The 24,529-nt window shown below is 44.9% G+C and overlaps 1 protein-coding gene across 5 annotated transcripts in view; it reads left to right on the forward strand.

Moving 5' to 3' along the window:
* The window catches only part of Clec16a (C-type lectin domain containing 16A), a 218,035-nt gene that overhangs the window by 59,518 nt on the left and 133,988 nt on the right, over positions 1 to 24,529 (forward strand). For all 5 annotated transcript variants that reach the window (XM_041676079.1, XM_041676081.1, XM_041676080.1 and 2 more), the window contains 3 exons: positions 9,983 to 10,115; positions 13,781 to 13,881; positions 24,269 to 24,391. In XM_041676079.1, coding sequence (XP_041532013.1) covers positions 9,983 to 10,115; positions 13,781 to 13,881; positions 24,269 to 24,391 — 357 coding nt within the window. The remainder of the gene's footprint in view (positions 1 to 9,982; positions 10,116 to 13,780; positions 13,882 to 24,268; positions 24,392 to 24,529) is intronic.

Here is a 24,529-nt window from a genome sequence, read left to right on the forward strand (position 1 = left end):
AGCAGTAGGGATGTGAATGCTGGGTGCTGTGTTCCAGCTTTTCCCTTTCTCCCTTCTGTGCCGAGATGGCTAGGGCACTTGCCTCTTCCTCGTGTTACTCCTCCTGTAAGCGTGCCTTTCACTGGGCCTACATCTAGGAGGTGATCAACAGTGTGATTGTGACAGACAGGTGTTGGTACTCACCACCGCCCCCATGTCTGCTGCCGCTGTTCTAGTGTCAAATTCTCTATATAGAAGGTAGGGTAAAACAGAAGAGTAAAAAGGGTATCTCACAAGTCACAGTTTGTCATAGCTTGATTTGAATGTGGCATCAATGGTTTTTTTTTTTTATAAAGTAGCACCCAGAATTCACACTTCCTCTGCACTTAAACCCAGACGATGAAGGTGTGTGAAATGAATGTGTGCTTCTGACCCATCCTCCCCCACCCCCAGTGCACAAAGAAACTTGCCATCCCTTAGATCTCAAGTCCTGGGTCACTTGTTTCTAAGGCCATGAGAGTACAACTACCCCCTTCAATTTCTGCAGAAATGGGCTGTTAAAGAAAGATAAAGGATGGCATCATCCCTTAGCTGAGGAAGCTTTGCCCAAGAAATCAGACTGCCTCAGCACATCATTGTTTTTTAACTGGCCCTTCATTTGGAAGGGACAGCCATTTGTTTTTGGACTTGCTTGGAGCAGTAACTTAATAATGAGACCTGCCAGAGAGATGGAGTCACTCTAGCTCCTCCTGGGAGCAGTAGGGCTGCGCTGCTGGTTTTGCCTATGGAACAAATAAGAATTGGTTGGCTATCCTAACCTTCCCAGCTCTCTTCCTGGAATCTCACAACAGGCAGGGCTGATGGCACCTACCTAGTCAATTGGGATTGAGGGGTCCCCAGGGTTTTGATCCTCAGTTTTGCCCTTTTTAAAAGTCCCTTCTGGAATGAAATGGAACCCAGCCTCATTCTTGACTTACCTTTGGGATACTGAAGTCTGCCCTTGAGCAGCTTTGTAATTTTGGGTAAGCTGACTCTCGACTACACACGCGCCCCTGTGGAAGGGCCTTCCTGACGCTCAGCCCGAGGCTGCTAGAGTGAGAGCTTCCGTGCGGCAGCATTTTACTCGGGGCAGAGGCATAGAGGAGAGCCTGGGTACACTCTGGGCCACACTTTCCACAGTTTCTCCAGGCCTTTCTTCTTTCATTCCTTCCTCTGTTCATATATGTTTGTGCTCATGTTTCTGCGTGCAGATCTTTGGTATCTGTCCTTATCTTCCACCTTGTGAGACAGGCTTTTGTGTTTTGCTGCTGTATACTCCAGGCAAGCTGGCTGTCTAGAGAGTCTCTTGTCTTCCTCTTATTTCATGATGGGAGCATAAGCATTATAGACACATGCTACTGAGTATGGCTTTCCATGCACTTTGAAGGGTAAAGTCAGCAGTGCTAAGGGGGCCCATCTTGTGTCTTCATCACTATCTCCAGTATTCTTTGCATCTTGCGAAACTGAAGGATTCGAACTCGGGTCCTCTAACTTGCATGACAAGTGCTTTACCCACTGAGCTATCTTCCGAGCCCAGCAGGCTCGTTTCTGTAGGTTGAATGTCAGGCTTGTATGGCAGACACCCTTACTACTGAGCCAGCTCACTATCCCCTGAAGATAATTTCATATCATGCTGTAAATAATGTTCACATGAAACCACTTTTTATGATATGGAATTTCCATTTGATACGTTGCATCAGCTCTCAAAAGGTTTGGATTTGGGAACTGTTTGAATTTTGCGTTGTTGAATTAAAGACTGCTAAAGCACATAGAAACTTGATATTTTAAATTTTAAATTTTTCATTAATTATTTTGTAGCAAAAACAAACAACAAAAAAGAAAGAAACAACCCTGTTTGTTATTAAGAATTCTTGGGCTAAATAATCTTTAGTCCCCCGCTGAGTCCTAATTTTGTTTAGTTATTTTGTTGAGCATTTGTTTTCTGTGATTTCATTGTGATTCTGGGGTGAGCAAGTGACCACCCTGATGTGCCTCCTTGCCCCATTGGAGCTGTGGACTCTAAATGTACTTATTTCACTGATGTTCACAGTAACAGAGTTCACTGCAGAGTTCTTCAGCGCCAGCGAGACATGCTCAGCCTGGTGTCTGGTGTGACAGGACCCTGGGAACGTGCTTCTGTTTGGTTTGCAGGATGCCGTATTGGCAGGCTGGCAAAAGCAGGCACTCCCATTTTCACCATCCCCTCGTTCAGTGTCTCTTCCTTTGGCTCAGATTCCTCTTTTCTCTTTGCTGCTTTCTTTGGCAGTCACCTTCTATTAGCATCAGGGATTCTGAAAACAGTTGCACGCAGCTGGACTCTGTCACTCTTCCCTTGTAAGTGGCCAGCTCTCCTTTGTCTTAGTTTTCTGACAAATAAATCTTGTTTGCTGTCCTGGTGCACTTTTATGCAGTCTTTACCCTAAACCCAGACAGATGAACCACCCACGACCCTCCTGGGTCCTTTCTCTCCTCATAGTAAGCTTAAGCTTTATTGCACTTGGTGTGCCCCTGTGTTTCACACTCTGGTTACAGCCGCCAGCACTGTTTCTCCAGGTGGTCTGAGAGACCAGCAGTCAAGGTCCCTGCTTATGCCCTCCTTTGTGAGTCTCACAGGGCCCTCCCTGTCAGGGTGGGCTCCAAGATGGGGGCAGTAGCTGTGCAGAGCTGAACTTTTCGTCAGGTCTCAGGTGCTTACTGACTGAGTTACCATATAAAATGCACATTGCTAAATCTCCTCATTCATCCTGTATATGTTTATAGATACTTTGCATTTATACTTGTTTTGAGCTTATAGTAATTTTTCAAATGTTTTATTTAGAAATAATTTCAAATTTAAGAAAGGTCATGAAGCAAAAATAGTATAAAGAATACTCATTCACCTTTTACCCCATTTCCTAAGTTTTTCCTTTTGAATTTTTGTATTTCTCTGTCTCTCTCTGACCTCCCACCACGCACGCACACCATGCGTTGAAGTTGTTGAAGTCATCTACTGACCTTTTCCTCCCAAAGCGTCAGAGTGCATTTGCTAAGAACAAGGGGCTCTTGACCCCATCAGTTCATAGTTCTTTTCCACCTGTGTTCCTATTGTCTTTGTTGGTCTAATAATGTCCTTTATTGCACATGCTTAGTATGTACTTCCTTTTTTTTTTTAAGAAACAAAATTTTTCCAATGTAGCACAGAATGGCTGCAAACTAGGTCTGCCTGCATCAGTCTACCTGGGTTGAATGGTAGAGTCATTGACTGGTTCTAGAGAATGGCCCTCATTGGATCTGTGTCTGATTGAGGGTCTGCCTTTTGACTGAAATGTGGGTTAGTGACACTGTGTCCTTTTCAGGATGTCACATTGATTGTCCCTCTAACTTTCCCCAAGCAGTATTTATTTTTTATCACTTAAGAACCGGCCACTTCTTCACTGTAGAATTACTCTTTTCAAGTTCTACACAGCCCCTGGGAAGACACTTGTGAGTCATGTGCCTCTTCAGAATTCCCCTAGATTGGGCACTTATTGGTAAGTCTCGCCTGATCCAGTGTTTATCATGATAATCACAGCAGCCTGGTGTCATGTTTAACAGTCAGTCCTGGTCGTTCCACTGTAACGAAGTCCCTTCTTCCCAGCCAGTGGCTTACTTCTCAGCAGTGTGCATTCACACTTTTTAATGGTTTATATTCCACTAGTATGTTTATTTACTCTGCTGTTCAAATTGTCCCAGAATTGGCCCTTCCCAATCCTTTCGAGCTGGCTGTGGTTTGTTAAGCCCCTGTCATATTGGGGGTCAGTTTCTGACATAAGAAGATACTATCCCATGGTCATCTCACATCTTTGCCCATGCCTGGTCCTGCTTCTCTGTGGCCAGTGGTTGGCATAACTGAGATCTGGACACTGAGTAGCCTCATTGCTCCTGGGACTTTGCTTTTCGGTCCTTCCAGTGGTCAGAGCTAGGACATATATGCATCATTATTTTTATTTTTTTTTTAATTTTTTGTTTTGTTTTGGTTTTTGAGGCAGAGTTTCTCTGATTAACAGCTTAGACTGTCCTCAAACTCACTTTGTAGACCAAGCTGGCCCTGAACTCACAAAGATCAGCCTACCTCTGCCTCCTGAGTGCTGGGATTAAAGGTGTGTGCGTCACCACCGCCTGTAAATGCATCATTATTTTTACATGAACACATATACACATACAAATATGCACGTAACGATTGTACTGACTCTTGGGTCTGGCCTAGCTCTACATTTCTTGGCTTCCCTGTTACATTTTCATCCACAGTTAAATCTTTGGTCTTCTCTACAACGCAGTTATTTTCTGAGGCCTGTAATAAGCCAAAACATCTTCAGAATTGCATCACTCAGCTATTTCCAATTCTGTAAACAATCAGTGGAGCATTTGCTTGCAGTGCTTCCCCATCTGCCACCCACCCCAGTATTTCACCTGTCTCCCAAACGTGGGTGCAGAGTCAGCTGTTCATCCCTATGCTACTTGGAGTGACCCACCCCCTTTTCTACCTTCTGGGTAGGCATGGCATTCACTTTAAACAAATTTTGACATTTCTCTTTTTGTTCATTTTAGTGTTCTTGTTGATATAATTTCATATGTTTTTTTTCAATTTAATATGCCTATAAAATGTATCTTGATCATATCCAACCCAACCCCCCCCCCCACATACACACAAACTCCTTTTTAAAATAGCGTTTTAGCACTGGAACTGTGCAGAAAGAAGAGTCCTTCACTTCCACATGTCCTCTGACCCATTTTATCCTTCACCCTCTTTGCTAAATTATCTTCTCTACCCTTCCTTCGTATGCATGTACACATGTGTGTTTATGTTTGTGTCTGTGTGTTGTAAAAATAAGCAGATGTAGCTAAATGTGGTGTCACACAGCTGCAGTCCCAGTACTGGGGAGACTGAACTGGGATGACCTCAGGTTTGAGGCCAGTCTAGACTACCTAGTGAGACATTTAAAAAAAAAAAGGTCAAATTTGTGTTTCTTTGCCTTTTGCTTATGGGGCAGGGCAGTGTGATAGGTACATTTTTGACACTCTTATCTCTTGTTAAGGTTCCAGAGGGAAAAAAATCCATTGCTTACCTTCACAGTGAAGAAGTGTCACAGCAAGCAGGCACAGCTGCAGAAACAGTTGAGAGCTCACACTTGAGCCCCAAGCAGCAAGTGGAGATAATGAACTAGGAATGGCAACTGGTTTTTTAAACTTCAAAGCCCACCCCCAGTGACATACTTCCTCCAGTAAAGTCACACTACTTAACCCTGCCCAAACAGTGCCACAGACTGGAGACCAAAGATTCAAATGCCTGAGACTGTGGGAGGTGGGTGGCTGTCACTCACCACCACCACCCCATCCTATATCGTTTCAGTACCTAATAAAATCTTCCAGGCTCCAAGGACCTTATCAGGTCAAATGATGACACAACCTTTTTAAAATGAGCCCATTAGGGCTGGGAAGATTCCGCACATAAAGGTGCTTGTTGAACAAGCCTAAGGACGCGAATTAACATACCCAGTTGTCAAACAGAAAGCTAGATGTGCTTCTGTAAATGCCTGTAACTCCACTGCTGTGCAGAACAGGCACAATCAATATAAGGCATGAGACCGTGTCTCAAAGAAACGAGGTGGGAAGTAATAGAGCATGGCACCCATTATCCTCCTGGTCCTACACCTGCTCATAGGCACACATCCCCACACACACAATTTAATTTCTTTAAAAAAGAGCTATTGCTTCAACATAAGCCATTCTCACTTAAACAGAAGCCTGACTGGTGGAGCTAGGGATGTCTCAAAGTGTAACTGAGGCTCAGTGGAGCCCTTGAGTTGCCATTAGCGTAATCTGTGGTGATTGGAAGCTCCTGAGTCATATGAGCATACTATTTGGCCTGTTGATAGAAGTCTAGCATCAGCAAGGACAGATCAGAGTGGGACTGGAAAGCAGCTCAGGACCACCATAGGCAATTCTGGTGTGGCATAAAGAGGGGTTCACAGCAAAGATCACAGCCTCTTTAGTATCCTCTTAAAGATGGCTATGAAGTCCATTTCAAGGCTGTGACAAACTGAGGAGATCCTCTTGCCCCCAAACCACTCCTTTTCCCATTTCATAGGGGACAGGGAACTGGTGGAGCCCAGGTGAGAACACTATAAAAGTTTTCTGAATAAAGTTGATTACAAGAAGAGGAAGGCCTGTTCTGACTTCCAAAGAACTGATCTGTAGTCATCTAGGAAATATTAACCTGAGCAGAACATCTTCCATGGTGGTGCCGAATCAGGGAGAACTCAGCGGGGCTGGGTGAATAGCTGGGAGCTCAGGGTGACCCAGCCAGCGACTCATGGCTTCTATTGCCACATTTCTCAGGTGGGGAACCGGGAACTGTGCTCCCTGCTGCTGCATGTTCTGGCTGTACAGAGAGTTGTTGTGCTTCTGGGTTTCTCTTTGCTCAAATTTACTGGCCAGATGGAACAAACAAGCAGATCTCACGTGTTTTGTTTTGTTTTTGAAGTCCTAGAATTCTAGGAAGGGACCCCTGGAGTACCTGAGTGACCCCATGGGCAGACAGTTGATATTTACCCACTTGTACCTGGAACAGTCCTATGTTCATCTAGCCTCTATGTGGGCATGCCCTGGGAAAGCCCCTTCACATTCATCTTGATGGCTGACGATGTGGCTCAGTAGCAGAGTGTTTGCCTAACATGTACAAGGTCCTGGGTTGTATCCCCAGTATTCCAAAAAGCAGAAAGTTATTGAGTAACTTGGAAAATTGCTGACAAGCAGTAAACTAGACTGTCTTGAACTCTTCTCTTGCTCCAGAATCCTGGTGGTGTCCAGGAACGTGCAAAGTCTGGAAAGGGGACTACTGTGATGTGCTGGCTTGTCCTTCACACTCAGCACTAGAACTTGGCTCTGTGGGCTTGAGGAGTCCTGGGAGCAGTGTTCCCACCATGTCAGCCAAGCAGGGTGGAGCTCTGCCAGGGCAAGTGAGCTCACAGCATGCACAAGTTGGGCGTGGGATCACCAGTCAGAGGTTAGAGACCAGAGCCAAGGAGAGGCCAGTGTCATTGCTTGGGAGACTTCAAATGTCTTAGTGACATTCTTTATCAGTAAACACAAACAGATACAAACAAAATAGAAGCCTGCATCTACCAAGAACAAACACATTTATTATAAATAATACATATTCACATCACCATGTTAAGTTATATACAATATAAAGCAAACAAAATAGATACTTAAGGGTAAGAAAAAGACCTCCATAGCAAATCATCTTTCACCTCACTCTGGAAAAACCTGAAATGATGACTAGGAAGAAGCTGGGTGCTGCAGGAAACTGGCAGAACAATGAGGAAAGGAAGAAATGGCACCTAATACAGGGTTGGTGCCATCTCCCTGTTCAGCCATGACCGAGTACTATCTGTTCTGTTGTCCACTCAGGAGCTTTCTGTAAACTGACCCACTTCTTTGTTTCTTAAACTTAACCTCACTGCACAAAAGAATAGAATTTTATGTGGCTAGATTCGTCTCCCAGTGTCTATAAGATGCATACAAAACAATCCAGAGAGAATGCTTGTCCACATACCCCCTGAAGATTACTTGTTGGTCCCTTCTTGTGTGATGGGGACTACCTTGTGGGAAACTCTCATCTAGCATCTGGCTTCAGATTAGGTGGGGAGAGCAGGAGCCACCCCCCCCCCCCAGAGTGAGCCTCCAGAGGGAACTTGTGGGATTGCCACCACAATTCCAGGGGCTGGCTACACTAAGAGAGCACATGTGTGTGATGGGGGCGGGCAAGTCAGACATCTCCGCATGAGAGAACTTTGTGAACAACAGTTGTAGACTGTTGGGCTCTGGACCACCTGACCCATGCCACAGCTGCTACAACCCATTGCTGCTCCTGCCTGCACCAAAACTTCCCATGTTATAATGGATGCAGGCAGTGATCCATTCACATATCCAAGAGGTCACCCTATGCTGGGGAGCCCATGGCCTAGTAGAGGATGGCCAGGACTAAACAAGTAAAACAAAGGGGATGTCTGTGCATGTGATTAGAGATGCTGTCGGGAGAAACAGAAAAAAAGTCGGGGGCAAAGAGGACACATTTTCTGGGAAGAATTCCAGATAATTTATGCAAATAGGATTGAGGGGTGTGGGACAATATCTAAGGGTCCTAATGTTGCGACCCTTCAATACAGTTCCTCATGTTGTAGTGGCCCCAACCATGAAATGTAAATCTCTGTGTTTTTCTGTGGTCTTAGGTGACCCCTGTGAAAGAAGCATTCAACTCCCAAAGGGTCGCGATCCACAGGTTGCGAACCACTGGTCTAAGGGCTTTGCTAGCATGCCCAAAGCCTCAGCTATGCCCTAGGCCCCTGCACTGCTAACAGTAACAACAACAACAGTGCTTTATGTGGGGACTTCATTCCACAGAATGTAAACTGACCCACTTCTTTTTCTTAAACTTAACCTCATTGCACAAAAGAATAGGCCAGTTTACATGGTATAGAAGAAGGAGAATAACTTGACCATAAAGAAGCCTAGTACTAGCATGGCCAGTACAGGACTAACACCCAGTCTTCACATTAGGTTGCCAGTGTGTGTGCAGGCTATGATGTCACAAGAAGGATACTTTCCATTGTGGTCTTCCTCTGTGAAACCCATAGCCCCAGCCTAATGGTTGGGGGAGAAAATCTGACAAACTCCAATTCTGGGATTTGCAAAATTTCTGGCCAGGACACCGTACACTATCAGGCTCATCAAAAATGAGGAAAGTCTGAAAAACTCTGATGGCCCAGCAGAGCCTAAGCACAGTGACTGGATCTAATGAGATCATAGAACAAAAAGGACATTGGGGAAGGGAGTGAAATCTGAACAAGTTCACAGTTTAGCCGGCACTCAAAAAGAACTAAGGAAAAGAACAGACGAGGAGAGTGACCACAGCATCTCCAAGGATGACACTTAAAATGAGCATTGGAAGATGTTACTGAGTAACACCCATGTCTGAGAAATGTGGGCCATTTGAGAGTCAGCTATCAATAAGCCTCATATGGCCAGAGTGGGGAGCAGCATGGCAGAGAAGGCCAGGGGGTGAGATCAGAGGTGGACAGGGCCAGGCGTAGGAGGTGTCAGGCCCTGAGTGTCAAGAGAAGGCATTGGGAGCTTAGTTCCACTTAATATCGCTAGGTTTGTGTGGAGACCAAATGAGGATGAGAGAGGAAGCAGAGCAGCTGAGACCCCAGGACAGGGCACCAGCTCGGGATGACCAGCACCCATCTGAGAAAGTCCTCACTGCGTGACAAGGGCTTTTGCTGGGGATCCCAGGAAGCAAAGCATCGCACTTGACTTCCAGGTGTTTCTTCTGCTCAGTGGTCCTTAACATTTAGGGAAATAAAAATGTATACTGCAATTTAAGTAGGTTGCTGTAAGTTGCTCTCCCAGAGTTGGGAAAACCAAAATGAGTCCTAACTTGCCTCTGCCATGCAGAGGTTGTAAATGGAAAGGGGACACATGGCCTCTGTCGTGTGAGAACCGTTTCTGGAGTGTAAAGTGTAAGGACTCACTAGCCACATGTTGTCTTCTGAGCTGCCGCCCACCCTTTGGAAAGGAAATGTGGTAACAACCAGCATCAAGTGTCTTTTTAAATCAGAATTCTCAACAGAAGAAGTTCAAATGGCCAAAAGACACTTAAGGTCATGTTCACCTTCCTTAGCGATCAGGGAAATGCAAATCAAGACAACTTTAGGAAATATGTTTGTCCGAGTCAGGACTGGTGTCTTGGTTTCACTCAGATGGACAGAGATGCCTGACCTAGACAGTTTCTGCTCACATGTTGCGGGTGTTGCTTCCACTGTTGAGACTTGCTCTGCATGTGTGGGGTGCTTTACACTTGCTTGGTCTAGACCTTGAAGAGGCTTCTGAGTTTCTGTTATTGATGCCAGCTGAGCTCACCTGACTCCATGTTTGCTTCCAGAGATCGAGATGGTGATCATGGAGCGCAGCAGGCTCTCGGAGCTGGCCACTGCTGGGGCCTCAGTGCGGGAGCAGAACACCACGGACGAGGAAAAGAGTGCTGCCACAGGCTCAGAGAGCACGCAGTGGAGCAGGTAGGCAGCAGGGCACTTCTGGGAGGTACTGGACAGCCACTCAGCCTTGGGAAGAGGTCACTGCCCCACCAGATGGCTGCTTTGATCCCCTTTGTTCTCTCTGCTCCAGTCTCTGGCCACCCAGAGGCATAAGAAGAGAGCTGGCCCTTGACACGTGCTTATACCCTTATCCTTTGAAAGGTGACCAGGACAGGACATCACCACTGGAACACTTGGCAGCTAGGCTGGATCTAAAGGATAGAGACCATTCCCAGGAGGACCCTCTTGAGAGCCAGGCATAAAGTTCCCATCTCAATCCCTGATTGTTATGCTCCTCTACAGCTCTGAGACCTTTGGCACATAGTGCAGTCTACTGCTGCCCCCTGTCATGGTCCAGTACCATGACACTCACCTCAGGATGGCTTGTGGAGCTAATCTTGAACCTTGCTCTGCTTATTTCCTGCAGTCTTTCTCAGGCTCATCAACTATAGCAAGGGTTGCTCCCACAGCCTGCAGTGAGGTGCTGGAGGGCATCTTCATTTTAGGGTTGTTTACTCACCTATTAGGCAGCCACACTACACAGGCCTCAGCAGCAGTTTAGTGTGTTAGTTAGTGTTAATGCAGGTACCACTGGTGTGGGGGTTTGGTCTCCCTGGGGCACACTGACTTCCTGAAACCTCAAGATGTGGCCAGGAATGTACTCCTTCCACATGCATACCTCATTTGTTAACCTAGTTTAAAGCACTGAAGCATACTTATTTTCAGTTTTCTCTCCGTATCTTGTTGGTTGGTGGGTGTGTGGGTGGTGCTGAGGATGGAGGTCAAGCCCTCCATCGAGTAGGTCAGTATCGTGTTGCTGGCAGAGCCATGTTCATTACCAGTTCTTATTTTCTTTGTTTGGGCGGTGTTAGGCTGTCTAACAGACAGGGTTAATTTGTAACAGATGCATAAGAGAACAGTTTTTTATTTCATTAACTGAAAAACATTGACTAACACAGTATTAGTTATCAGTTGTGACCTATAAAGCTTTTCACAATTTTGCTTAACAAGATGTAACCCCTGAGCTCTGAAAATGAAGGACATCATTCTAAACGTAGAAGAGACAGGTTAGAAGCATGGCCTAGCATTAGTTAGAATTGGAAAAACCACAAATGACAAACAGTAGATAATGCTTAAGCAAATGAGATCTGTGTGCTTACAGAATATTAGCTGCTCATTTCCCTGTGACCCTGTGTAATGTGCAGGTTTTAGGATCCTGAAACAGTGACACGATAGCTTTGTGAAAGGGAGCGGGAAACCAGGGTATTATACATAATTAGTGGACTTGATGACTTCTTTTTTCCTGCATTTTAGGGAATGGAGGGGTTTTCTTAGAGTTGATTGGGTTCTTTTTAACCTTAGATGACTAACTGGCTACTGTGACTACATAACTTTCTACTTAGCAGAAGCTGACTTGAGTGCCTGGAGGTGAGCTGCCTACAGGCCTGAACCAAGTTCTCTGTGTGTCCCCGAGACTGAGACAGCAATCCTAGTGCCCACCTCCTAGCAGTGAGGCTGGGAGCAAGTAAGTGAAGGAAGATGGCCATTTGTTCCCCAAAGCATCAGTTCAATCTTGACATCTATTCCACCACAGTGAGAACTGGAGCTACTGTGAATTTCCTTGTATAGTGTCCTGCCTGCACTCAGGAGCAAGTTAGACACCCCCACCCCCACCAAAAGCAAACAAACAAAAACAAAAGCTGTTTTTGTTTTGCTTTGAGACAGTCTTAATAAATTGTTCTTCCTGGCTGGCCTGAAATCCACAGAACTCCTCCACCTGCTTCTGCCTTTTGAGTGCTGGGGTTAAAGGTGTGTACCACAGGCCCAGCTCAGCAACCTTTAAGGATACATAAATGATGATGCACATTCTAAAAAATGTGAAAACTCCAGAAGTGCAAAGAAGAAATAAAAGTCAATGATCCCAGATGTTCCTGTTTTGATTATTTCTTATCAACTTTTTCAGGACCATTTTTCTGGGCATTGTGCCCCCTTCTCTAGTTCATGCCTGTCATGTTTTATTTCTCCTTTTGCTGTCCGATATCAAACCCCACCATCTTTGTCACATCATTACCTTTAGTAAACACACGCTTAGTAGCTTCATAATACTCCATCTCATACCTAAAAGACAGCACACCCACCAAGCCTTTGGTGCTTGATTATTTGTATTATTCCCAAGTGTAAAGACAATCCAAATTGTGAGCAGCTGGTTTACAAGAAATGTTTTACAATTTATACTGCTCTCAACTTTGGCAGAATTATTGCTAGAAAACTCACAAAACTCAAATCTCCACACAATAGGGTTGTGGACAGGTCTGAATGGAGGAGCCCCATCCTGGGCTCTAGAAAATAGAGACTGAATGTCAATGTTCACTTTAAGGTCTTTCCTTATAATTTTTGTGTGTCATGTGTTTATTTGAAACACAACAAATACATTTTTACTACTTTATTTTCATTTTTCAGCTTAATATTTTGTGTTGATACATCAGGATTTGAGGGCTTAGGATGAGGAGCTAGGAGTATAACTCTAATGGAGCTCTTGCCCAGCATGCTCAGGGTCCTCCACTCTATCCCGCACTGTCCCATCAAAGGCCTACAGTATTCAAAATGGTGTGGAAGACTCTGCAGCGGATGATCTGCCTTGAGCAGCCGTATTTTCACCCTCATAGGTAGTCCATGCTGCGAATACCCATGTGACTTCTGGGCGTTAAATATATCCTTGTTCACTCTGGAGTACTTGGCATTCTTGACCTCAGCCTGGTATTCAGTGGGCAACCTCAGATGGGATCAGAGTCTCCTGCCTCAGACCTGCCCGTGTCCATTCTCTTGTCTGTTACTGAAGAGTCTTGCTAGCCTTGACCCTACACTAAGAAAGACAGCCTTTGGGATGTGCATTTTCCAGGTTATGGCAACTCTTTATATCTTATTCACAGAGCACAAGAGGTGAGAGACCTCACTATCAATTCTTCTAGTCAAGGAATATTAGCCCAAGAAATTGCTGAATCAGGACACTGCCAAAATGAAATCATGGAGAAGTGTCCTTGAAATATTAAATATAACAATCAAATACAGTGCATGACCCTATTCCGAGACCCTCCAGTCAGCCTCTAGCTGGAATGCTTCTGTGTGGTTGAGGAGGTGGGACAGTTATGGCACTCAGCAGGAAGAAGACAGATCAGCATCTGAACCCAGGCAGTCTGACTCCATAACTGTACTTTTAAACTTACTCATGTGCCTGGCCAGGTGGTATCGGTCCATTAGAGCATCCCGTTTTCTTCTTTATTCTCTCCATCTTTCCTTTAAAGTGATGATGTGTGCCTGTGTTGTCTCTGCCAGCTGGCAAGGGAGTGCAGAATGGCTGGCACTTGTACCTAGCGTCTCCAGCATCTGAGACACCCAGTGAGTGATGTCAAATGACTAAGAGGTCACTTTCCCCTCTGGATAGCAGCTTTCCAAGGTCAGAGCCCATCTCTCATTTGTACGGTTGTGTTCCCAGTGCCTGATTCTGCACCAGGCACATACTGTGTTCACCACAAACTAGTGGCCTTAGAGTCCAGACCTATAAGAAACAAAACCAGCTGTTGCTGTCAGGTGAGAGAGGGAAAATGTGCATTGTGTCCAGAGGATTATAGACCTCTCCTCTTTTCCAGGCCCTTCCTGGATATGGTATACCATGCCCTGGACAGCCCCGATGATGATTACCATGCCCTCTTCGTGCTCTGTCTCCTATACGCCATGTCTCATAACAAAGGTAGGCATGCTCCTCACCATCTTCAGTGTCTGACACAGTGCTCTCCTGTTCACTGGTACGGAGGGAGGAGGAAGGAGGGAGGAGGGAGGGCATTTTGGGAAGGCGTTTCCTTTCTGGCCTCTGAAGTGACTACTACAGTGCTCTTCTTCAGCCACATTACAATTTCTCAGGTGTTTTTCTGCAGACTGAAGCCACAGGCATTGGTGACTCAGGCATGGTGGTGGGAAATTCAAGTGTGGCTGTCTAAACCAGTGAGGCCAGCTTCCCACTGTGGCTTTCTACAGACCCCTCTCTGCTTTACAACTAACCTGACCAACGACCACTTTGACATCAGAGCAAAACCAGTCAAATTGGAACCTTGGTTTTGCTATTTATAATACTCGATGTTCTTACCGTGGGCTCAGTGCTAAAATAGACTTAGGTGGAAGTGTAGGTTTCCTTTCTGAAGAGAGGTGTGGTTCTCCAGCTTCCCTGGCTCAGGCTGTGTGTGTGGCCAGGCCCCAGTTCCAAAAGAACTGACAGTTGACTGACATACACCAGTTCCTCCCTCAGTGCCCAGTGCTGGGAAAAGCTTCTGCTGTTGGCCCACCTGGTTCCCCACATTCAAGTTTGGAGACTTTTCTCAAGAATATTCATGAGGACTGGAGTTGGCATAGATTGACACATGGTGTCAAGTGACATTGCAGGAGGTTACTATTCAGCTTGTTGGGAGTAGATGTCTACTAAGTGCTGTTTGCTAAGACAGCCTATGGCCAGAGTCATTAAAGCAGAGCTAAATCTCAGTTATTTTTAAATCATTCTTAAACATTAGTCATGCAAATTAAGTCAGTTAGCAGCACAAAAACATGTAGTGGAAAATGCCTCCCCTCTGCTTTGTCCCCAGCCTTCTTCTTCAAGACAGCTTCTGCATCAGTTTCTCACATGCCCTCTAAGGAAGCTGTTAAGAAGAAAACCAGCTGCACCCGTAGCCACTAGTGGGTGTCCATGTGACTTGCTGCTGGGTGCTTCTCATCTCTGGAAATGCATGCTGCATGTCTGGGCCATAACTGGTTCTGTCTCCTTAGTAACTACAGTAGGCAGCCTCCAGAGTTTCTTCTCTAGAAGGATATTCTCAACAGCTCTGCTCAGTGTAAACCATTCTGCTTATAATGAAGCTAAAGACCTGGTCTCAAGCCACCACTACCTCTTCCGTCTCTTGCTCCTCTTCCTCCTCCTCCTGTGGTTTAGGGTAGAGATGGAACCCAGAATCCCATGTATTTTAGCCCAGTCTTACAACTTGAGACTTTAAAGAGCATGACAGGCTCCAATTCCTGCTGATGTTGTGTCTGATCCCCTCCCACACATACAGTCTCCTTCCTTCCCCTATGGCCCCTCCAACACCCCGCTCACTGCCTCTACCCTAGAATTCATTACTGGAAGTCAGACAACTCCATGACCGATTCTGTAGTCAGTTCCTGCTGGTGGCATGCTGGATGCCTCTGCCCAGTGTTCCAGCACACCTTGCCAGGCTGCATTCATCCCGTAAATATACACTCCCTGCCATTCTGTTTTTGTTAGCATTGCCATTCAGAGTCACAGCTGCCATGACCATTAGCACTTTGCTTCCTTTGTTCCTGACAGTTTCTCATCAGTTTGTCTGTTCTCCCTTTCTGACATGTACAGGGCTGGCTCAAGCCTGGCGTGGAGATGGAAACCAAGGCAGGAGTAAAGAGAAAAATGAGGGTGGGCCTACTGTCATGGTTATTATCTTAGGCCTGCGATTATCAGCTCCCGCTCCAGTCACGGGTATTGCTGTTTATTGTAGTACACCTTCCATAGAACCCCTTACAGCGAGACTGCTTTGACTCTCTGTCCTTTGCTATTCAGGAACATTAAATTTCTCCCTTAACTTCCACCCCTCTCCCCCATACCTGCTCTGTAGACTATCAAGACCACCTTGGCATTTACCTCTCCAGTATGTCTTGCTTCCTCCCTGGCTGGTGACCCCTTCTTCCTAGAGTCCTCTGTGTCTAGCTGTCCCTTCTATACTTCCTGTCTAGATACTGGCCAGTCAGCTTTTAATTAAACCAATCCAAGTGACAAATCTTCACAGTGTACAAAAAGATTATTCTACAGCAGGTCAGTGTTGGCTAGGGATGGTATCATACATAGCACATACTGGTCCTAGGGCCCAGCCCTGTGTGTGGGACTCTTCTTTGGAAGCCCAGGAGCCACTCTAGTTAGTGCAACATAACACCTGTTCCTCAGAGAATCTGCACCTTCTTGAGCTCATTCCTAGTCTTTCGGGTTATTTTCTCTTTTTCCAACCACCACTATGGAGGTTCCTCTCAGAAGTCACCTTCTCCAACGTTCTTTTCAGCTCTCTTTGGTGACACTCTGGGTTAATGCTACCAGCTATGAAAGTTTATGGACCTTGCTAGATTTGACCTGTTACATTTTCTTAAGGATTTTTTTTTTTTTTGAGTCAAGATCTCGTGCATACCAGTCTATCTTGAAATTCACTTTGTAGCTAGGGATGACTGTGAACTTCTGCTTCTCCTGCCTCCGACCTCCCAAATGCTGAAATTGCAGATGTGCACCATCATTCCTGGTATAGACAGTGCTGAGGCCTCATCTGAGTTTGATATGCAACCCTCACTGTTAAGGATTTTTGTATGTGTGTTCATGGAACACTGATCTATTTATAGACTTCTTGCAATTCTCTTATCTGGCTACACTGCAGTGATGTACCTTAGAGTGTAGACTGGCTTGGGATATATATATATATATTTTTAAAGCTAGGATTATTTCTTTTGTAAGTATTCTTTGAGCCAGTGGAGCTGTGTGGACAAGGTATTTTCTATGAGGATTTTTTTGTTTTGTTTTGAGATCAGATATGTAGCCTAAGATAGCCTCAAACTTGCAACTCCTCTGTCTTAGCCTCCTAAGTGTTGGGATTACAGGTGTGTTCCACCACACCCAGCTGAAGGAAGGTTTTAACCATCAAATTTCTTATTGGAGATATTAGATCATTTCTTTCTTTTGAATGAGTTTTGATGATCTTTCAAGGACTTTGTCATTTCATCTAACCTATAAAACTTATTATTATAAGGTTCAGACAATCCCATTTATTAATTATTTTTCTCAGTGTCTGGGGTTATATTTAGAAAGAGTTCTCCTGTGCCAATGTGTTCACGTCTAGTTTCCACTTTCTCTTCTATGAGGTTGGTTTTATGTTGAGGCCTTCAATCCATTTGGACTTGAATTTTGTGCATGGCAGTAGATATGGATCTATTTTCATGTTGATACCCAGTTATGCCAGAACCATTTGTTGAATATACTTTCTTTTTTCCCTTTTATATTTTTTGCTTTTTGTCAAAAATCAGGTGTTCGTAGATGTGTGTATTGATATCTGGGTCTTTGATTCGGTTCCATTGGCCCTCCTGTCTGTTTTTATGCCAATACCTGGCAGTTTTCAGTACTCTAGCTCTGTAGTAAAGTTTGAAGTCAAGGGTTGTGATGCCTCCAGAAGTTCCTTTATTGTACAGGATTGTTTTGGCTATTCTGGGTTTTTTGTTTTTTTTTTTTTTTTTTGCTTTTCCATCTGAAGTTGAATGTTATTCCTTTGAGGTCTTTGAAGTATTTTGCTGGAATTTTGATGGGCATTGCATTGAATCAGTAGATTGCTTTTGATAAAATTGCCATTTTTACTATGTTAATTATACCTACCCAAGAGCATGGAAGATCTTTCCATTTTCTGGTGTCTTCTTCAATTTCTTTCTTCAAAGATTTAAAGTTCTTGTCACACAAGTCTTCCACTTCTTTGGTCAGAGTTACTCCTAGATATTTTATGCTATTTATGGCTATTGTGAAGGCTGTTGTTTCTCTGATATCTTTTTCAGCCCATTTATCAAAGGAGGGCTACTGATTTTTTTTTTTTTGAGTTAATCTTGTATCCTGCTACATTACTGATGATGTTTATGAGTTGTAGAAGTTGCTTGGTAGGATTTTGGGGGTCACTTATGTAAACTATCATATCATCAGCAAATGTATTTTTACATCAATGTTCATGAGTAAGATTGGTCTATAATTCTCTTTTTTAGTAACATCTTTTGGTGGTTTGGGTATCAGGGTAATTGTAGCCTCATAAAAAGAGTTTGACAGTGTTCCTTTTGTTTCTCTTGTGTGAAACAATTTGAGGAGTATTGGTATTGAAAATCTTGTAGAATTCTATGCTGAAACCATCTGGTCCTGAGCTTTTTTTGGTTGGGAGACTTTTGATGACTATTTCTATTTTTTTTTTTTAGCAATTATAGGTCTATTTAATTTGCTTATCTGGTTTTTATTTAATTTTGGTAGTGATATTTATTCAGAAAGTTGTCCATTTCCTTTAAGTTTTCTAATTTTGTGGAGCACAGGTTTTCAAAATATGACCTAAGATTCTCTGGATTTCCTCCATGTTTGTTGTTGTGTCCCCCTTTTCATTTCTGATTTTAGCTCAAGCTTCTTATTAACTAACTCTTACATCTTAAATTATCCCATAATTCTTGTCTGTGTTAGCCATGTGGCTTGGTACCTTCTATCAGTGAGGCACCCTCATCTTGCTTCCTCTGCAACTGGGTGATGACTGCAGACTCAGCCTTTTCTCTTCCCAGAATTTTCATATTCTGGTTGCCCTGCCTATACATCCTGCCTGGCTACTGGCCAGTCAGTGTTTTATTAAACCAATACAAGTGACATGTCTTTACAGGGTACAAGACCATTGTCCCACGGTATTTTCCTATGGACAGGACAGCTTCTGTAAGGATGAAGCAGACTGCTTCAGGCAAAGGGCCTGCAGTGGGGAAATACATACGTATTCAAGGAGTAGGATGTAGGCCTAGTAGGGCTGGTGGGGGAGCCAAGTATAGTGGGAAACCCTTCTCTAGGGGTAGGAAAATGGCCTCAGGGATGCTGGGGAGATGGCTTTGTGGTTAAAGAGCACCAACTGTTCTTCCAGAGGACTCAAGTTTGATTCCCAGCACCTACAAGGTGATTCACAACCATCTGTTAACAATGCATGTATGTATTGCACAGACATATATGCAGGCAGAACACACATACACATAAAATAAGTAATTTAAAAAACAAGGAAATAAAAAGAATATCCTCAGATGCAAGTTTCCAGAGGACTTCCAGCTAGTGGGAACAGATTATTCAGGGTAGGGTGTACACTGCTAGAGAGAAGCTGAACAATTCTCTGGGAAGCAGTGGAGAAATTTAGGGCAGCTGAAATGGAGCTGGGAGAGCTGTGACAGGCTTGGGAGTCAGAACTGGAGATGCTGATAGACTGAATATCGGAGTTAAATGTGAAGAGTGTAGGCCCAGCAGGAGGATGAGTTGGTGGTGACTGCTACAGTTGGCTCAAGTACCCTGTGCTAATGTCAGTCACTAAGGGAAGACAGGAGAGGCTCAAGGCTGGGAATAGGTCTTCCTTTTGATGTGGGTGGGAGAGATCTGGATGATGACTGACTTCTGACTCCTTTTTCTCTGTGGCAAATAATGTTCAAAGCCAGTGGAAATGGACCATTTAGAGAGGCAAATTAAAGAGAAATGGGAAAAGCTCAAGTTTGACGCCGGAGGCCAGTTCTTTGGGGAAGCTGCTGGTAGAGAAGCTACTACACTTGGTGTGCCACCCTGGCCACTGAGCACAGGGGCTGCCTTTGGTGACTTTGAATGGTAGCTGTTTGATTGGCTGGCTTTCTGGTGGTTATCTACACTTGATTCCAGCTTCTCTTCTCCATATCCTTTCCCCTGAAGCAGGTCCCGAACAAGATATTCTCTTCTTAGTAGATATTTTTTCCCTTATAAGACAATTTCAGCCTAAAAGCTTTGTTAATAGAAACCAAATGTGAGCTCAGACCTTCCGGTAAATCTTAATAGATGAGATACTGCACTGAAATGAGCAGCCCACAGTGGGAAGGGTTGCCTGATGAGGAAGGCAGTGTCATGATTCAGTCAGCCACATAATGAATTCTGGTTAGTGTCTGCGCTTTTGGTCAAGTCTGAGTGGAGTCTGTGTGCAGAGCAGCTCTGTATGCCTAAGCCTTTCCAGTTCACTCATTGTTCTCCCCAGCCCCAGCTGCTTACCCAGGAGGCGCTTGGACTTTGGGGTTTGTTTTGTTTTGTTGAGAAGTTCCTGGAATAGCACAAGAGGTAAGGGAAAGCTAGAAAGTAGGTGACAAAGTTCTAGGCATGAGGACCAGCAAGCACCACCCAGATTGCAGCTGCCAGAAGCTCAGCATGGGAAGCACATTGGAAATTGACTTAACATCTGCTGGGTTCTCGGCATAGTTGGCCTAAAGTGTTCCACCTCTGAGAATGCCTACAGGGTACAGCTTGGGAGAACCTGGGGGTCACAAGAAACAGAAAACTAGTGGATATATTTACCTGCTCCCTTCTAGTCTTGGGTCAGGTCTCCATGGCCTCCTATAAATATCTTTGCTAAGGGTGTCTTCCAACCTTGGCATGAGCAAGCACTGCAGCTAAGAAGGAAGCATCCAGAAATCAGAGTTGGGAGGGAGGTTTAGTCACTGGTTGCAGTGTGGAACCATGCCTTCCCTTTTTCTTCTGGATTCTTTGAATTAGTTCATTGGAAGTGACACTCTGCAGCAATATGGACTCTTTGGACCAGCCTAGGCTATGAACTCAAGTCCCTCCAACCATACCGACCATTGGCAGGAAGGGAATGAGGAAGCAAATGGCCTGCCGGGAGGTAGATCTCAATTGGCTATATGCTGCGTGTGAGGGTTTCATTGGAAATTTTTTTGAGACACTTGAGATTTGAGCACATAGGACAATATATTATTCCTGAGGCTTATTTCAGACAGAGCAAAATGAAGGTGTAACGTGTTTGCCACAGAACCTGCCTTTCTGTAACTGAAAACTATGGTGCATACGTGTCACATCTGTTGCTCTTACCTTTTACATACATGTCCCTGTCATATTGGGTCATGTTTTAGAGGGACACAGTCCACTGTGGCTGGAGCATGAAACAACAAGTCACATTGTATCCTCAGTCTGGAAGCAGAGTGATGCTTCTGAGGAGGAATCTGTGTGCTCTGTTCAGGCTCCATGGAAACACCCTCCCAGACACACCCTCATCTGTAATTCCATCTAGTTAAGTGGAGTTCACCTTATTTCTTCACCACTGTCAGCCAGTATTTTCTTTTAGTCAGGTAGTTAAAATCCCAGATCAAGTGCGTCTCCACACCTGGCCTCCAAAGAATGGTGGTGGTGATGCAGTGCTCGTCACCGAATGCTGTCTGTCCCCTGGCATACGGTTGAACTGTGCTCAGCTCACAAACTGCTAGGCTCTTGTTTCCTCCAGCTGCTTCTGTGATAACTTTTTCTTCTATTCAGTTGTCATAGTGTAGAACCTTTTTGTTTCTTTGGTTGTGTTTTTGTTTTGTTTGTAGTAGGCCATATTTGATTAAAATTAAATCTGGCAAGGTGACTCAACAAATGAAGGTACTTGCTGCCAAGCTTGACAACCTAAATTTGATCCCCAGGAACCCACATAGTAGAGGGAGAGAACCAACTCTCATAGATTGTCCTCTGCCTGCTCTACCTATATCCCCATAAATAAATATAATTAAAAATTTCATATAATAAAATGCGTTAATGCAGTGGGTGTGGTGACACATAACTGTAATTCTTACTATGCTCAGGAAGGTGGAGAGGGGCCAGCCTGGGCCTCATAAACAAGTGTAGGGCGGTCTTAGGGTACATGTGAGACCTTTTTCAAAAATAAAATAGTTAACTCCATTAAGATCTAACCCAGAGGATTTTGTGTTGAGAACCCTGCTAAATAGCATGGCACACATACTTTGGACAGGAAGAGGGAAGAACTAACGAGCAGGGATCTTGTGATATGGGCCAGAAAGACAGAAGATGGAGTTGGCTCCAGATTTTTTTGTTACCTTTGTGGCCTTGGGCAAACATTTTTTTTTTTGAACTCACTTTATGAAGACTTATTTTTATGCATTATTTTTCTTGTGCAGGCACTAGGAAGACCGTCTTTATAATAAGATCCTACCCTTCCTCCAGAAAATTCTATCTTTGCCTATAGAGCTTGAGCTTTTGGTTGGTTGGAGGTGGTGACTGTTGCTGAGCCCTGGAATGCACAGCCCCTTGAATGTGGCTTTCATAGTGAGCTTCCCATATGAGTGGTGCCACTATCCCTCCCTAACTGGATTTCAGTCACCTCTGGAGTCATCTAAAGGTGACCCTGCTGCCTTCAGCATGCTCTATGACCATCACACTGAGCCTCAATTTCTTCGCCAAAGGCATGCTTGATATACTGTGTGGACCAGAGTGAGGGGTTCAGGGCTCTGGGATCCTCCCCTGACAGATAGCCAAGAAAGAACAAAATGACCTCAGAGGGATTTCTTCCTGTCTCTGGAAGATTTTGCCCCAGATCTCTTCGTGTTTCAGAAAGTCTAAGGAAAGCTAGAGAAATCCCAGGAAAAAAACAAAGGGCCTCCCTATGGAAACTCAAGCTCTGACTCCAGCTTGCCTATTATCTAGGAGGCTCCACCTCTGTGGACTGGAGGAGCTGATGGTATAGTGTGCTAGGGAGGAAGGGCAGCCAGAGCTTTGCTCAGAGCCATAGAGCAGCAGTCCTGCCCTGTATGTCCCACCCCTCAAATGGAAGGAAAGAGAGATATTGGGACAGGAGTGATACCTCTAGGAAAGTAAAGGCCAAAAAATTTGGATTGCCATTTTTACTATGTACTTCAGAGTTCTTCCAAGTTGGACAGTTGGCATCAAAATGCAGAATCTACATGTTCAGCTTCAGAGCCACACTGTGGGCATGAGAGAGGCTATTGCTTCCTGCCCAAGTCATTTCAACAAAGCAGAATACTGCTTTAAGGCACCAGTGCTGTGCACCCACAGAGCAGGGGTTCCTCGGGAACCAGCTGTGCCTCCTCCACTGTTCATCAAGGTTCTAGACAAAGCCTCACCTGGTACTCAAGGGACCACATTTCAAGAGTTCTGAGAGTGCCACCTCCCCCAACTAGAATAACAGGAAAAACTATGCTTCAGGCATAAACAATCCACAGGGGTCTCCTTGCTTGGGTCAAGCGCTGTGTTTATTTCTGCAAGTATTTCTCAAGCACTGTGTCAGATGAGAGGATAGGAGTCAGCAGAGCGCTGCCTCGGGCCTGTACCATTGTAGCAGTGCTGGCAGGTCTTCCTGCCATCTCAGTTCCTGGCAGTTCTTTAGGAAAAATAATCTCATGGCCTATGGCTACAGACTTACCCATTCCCTTTCCTTAGCCACCCTCCACCCTACCCTTTGTTTTGTCTTTTAATAAATATTATTCATTTCCCCTGAGGGGGAAAATTTTTTTGGTGTCTTAGTGGTAGATATGCTTTATGAATTTTTATTATTTGTGCACCTACCTAGACTAAAGGTTTAACTCGGCTCCTCTCTGCCGATCTATTCCTCAGGGGCAGGGCTGGCATCCCCACTCAGCTCAGAGCCTGCCGCCAGCATGAGAGCTCACCAGTGAGAGCTTAAGGTTGTGGTTGTTGGAGCCTCATATGTCTCATCTCTGTTTCTCTGTGTCTGTGTCTGCAGGGCTAGAAAGTGCCCAGCAGAGGGCTGCCCTTATGTGGCACACAGACGTGGTAGAGAGCAGCAATGAAGTTGCTCTGTGGGAAAGCTGCTCCTTTTTGCTTCTGCCTCATCTATCAGAGATGCCACCACTGTTGTCTGCTAAGCGTTTGCCAGCCCTTGCTTCTAATAGAGACGGAGTAGGCCTTGGGCTCCAGTGAGTTCAGTCAACAGTCATTGGCTAGAATGTGAGAACACTGTTCCATCTGGCTTTCATAGTTACTGTTAGTTATCACACCAAATGGCAATAAAAAATAATATGGTTTGTATGATTTTGTGCACATGCATGCATTTGTGTGCGTGTGTGTGAGCATATGCATGTGTTTGGAGGCTAGGAGCCAACCTTGGGTCTTCCTTAGGCACCACCCCCTTTGTTTTTGTGACAAGGTCTCTCACTAGCCTAGAGTTCACCAACTGGGCTAGGCTCTCTGACTAGTGAGCCCCAAGTATTTCCCCAGTACTAGAATTACAGTATGTGCCACATACTGTACATGGCTTCTGGGAATTGAGCTTGGGCCCTGATACCAGTGCAGTAAGCACTTTACCAGCAGAACCATCTCCCCACCACCAGAAATTTTACGTTTTGCTATATCTATGCATGTTCAGTGTACATAGAACCCAGACAGAAGGCAGTGACCAGGCCTCACTTTACAGAGAAGAAACACAGGCTGGCGTTGAAGTTTTAGGAAGAAGATGCTCACTGAGGCAGCTTTGCCAATGGCCATTTCTCTTCTTTCTCCATTCTAGGCATGGATCCTGAAAAACTGGAGCGAATCCAGCTCCCAGTGCCAAGTGCAGTTGAGAAAACCACCTACAACCATCTGCTAGCTGAGAGACTCATCAGAATCATGAACAATGCTGCCCAACCAGGTACCCCTGTCTTAGAGGCTAGATCCCTAGCCAGGCACCATGAGCCCTAGGTTCTGGATGTGGAGAAATCTCACCCCTTTCTTTTTCCTCTAGCCACCAGCATTTGTCTTTTATTGGACCCAGGACTTTATCACTGGG

Source organism: Microtus oregoni, unplaced genomic scaffold (assembly GCF_018167655.1).
Source record: "Microtus oregoni isolate MIOR12 unplaced genomic scaffold, Mior012 000027F_ref0000203, whole genome shotgun sequence".
NCBI classification, from domain to species: domain Eukaryota; kingdom Metazoa; phylum Chordata; class Mammalia; order Rodentia; family Cricetidae; genus Microtus; species Microtus oregoni.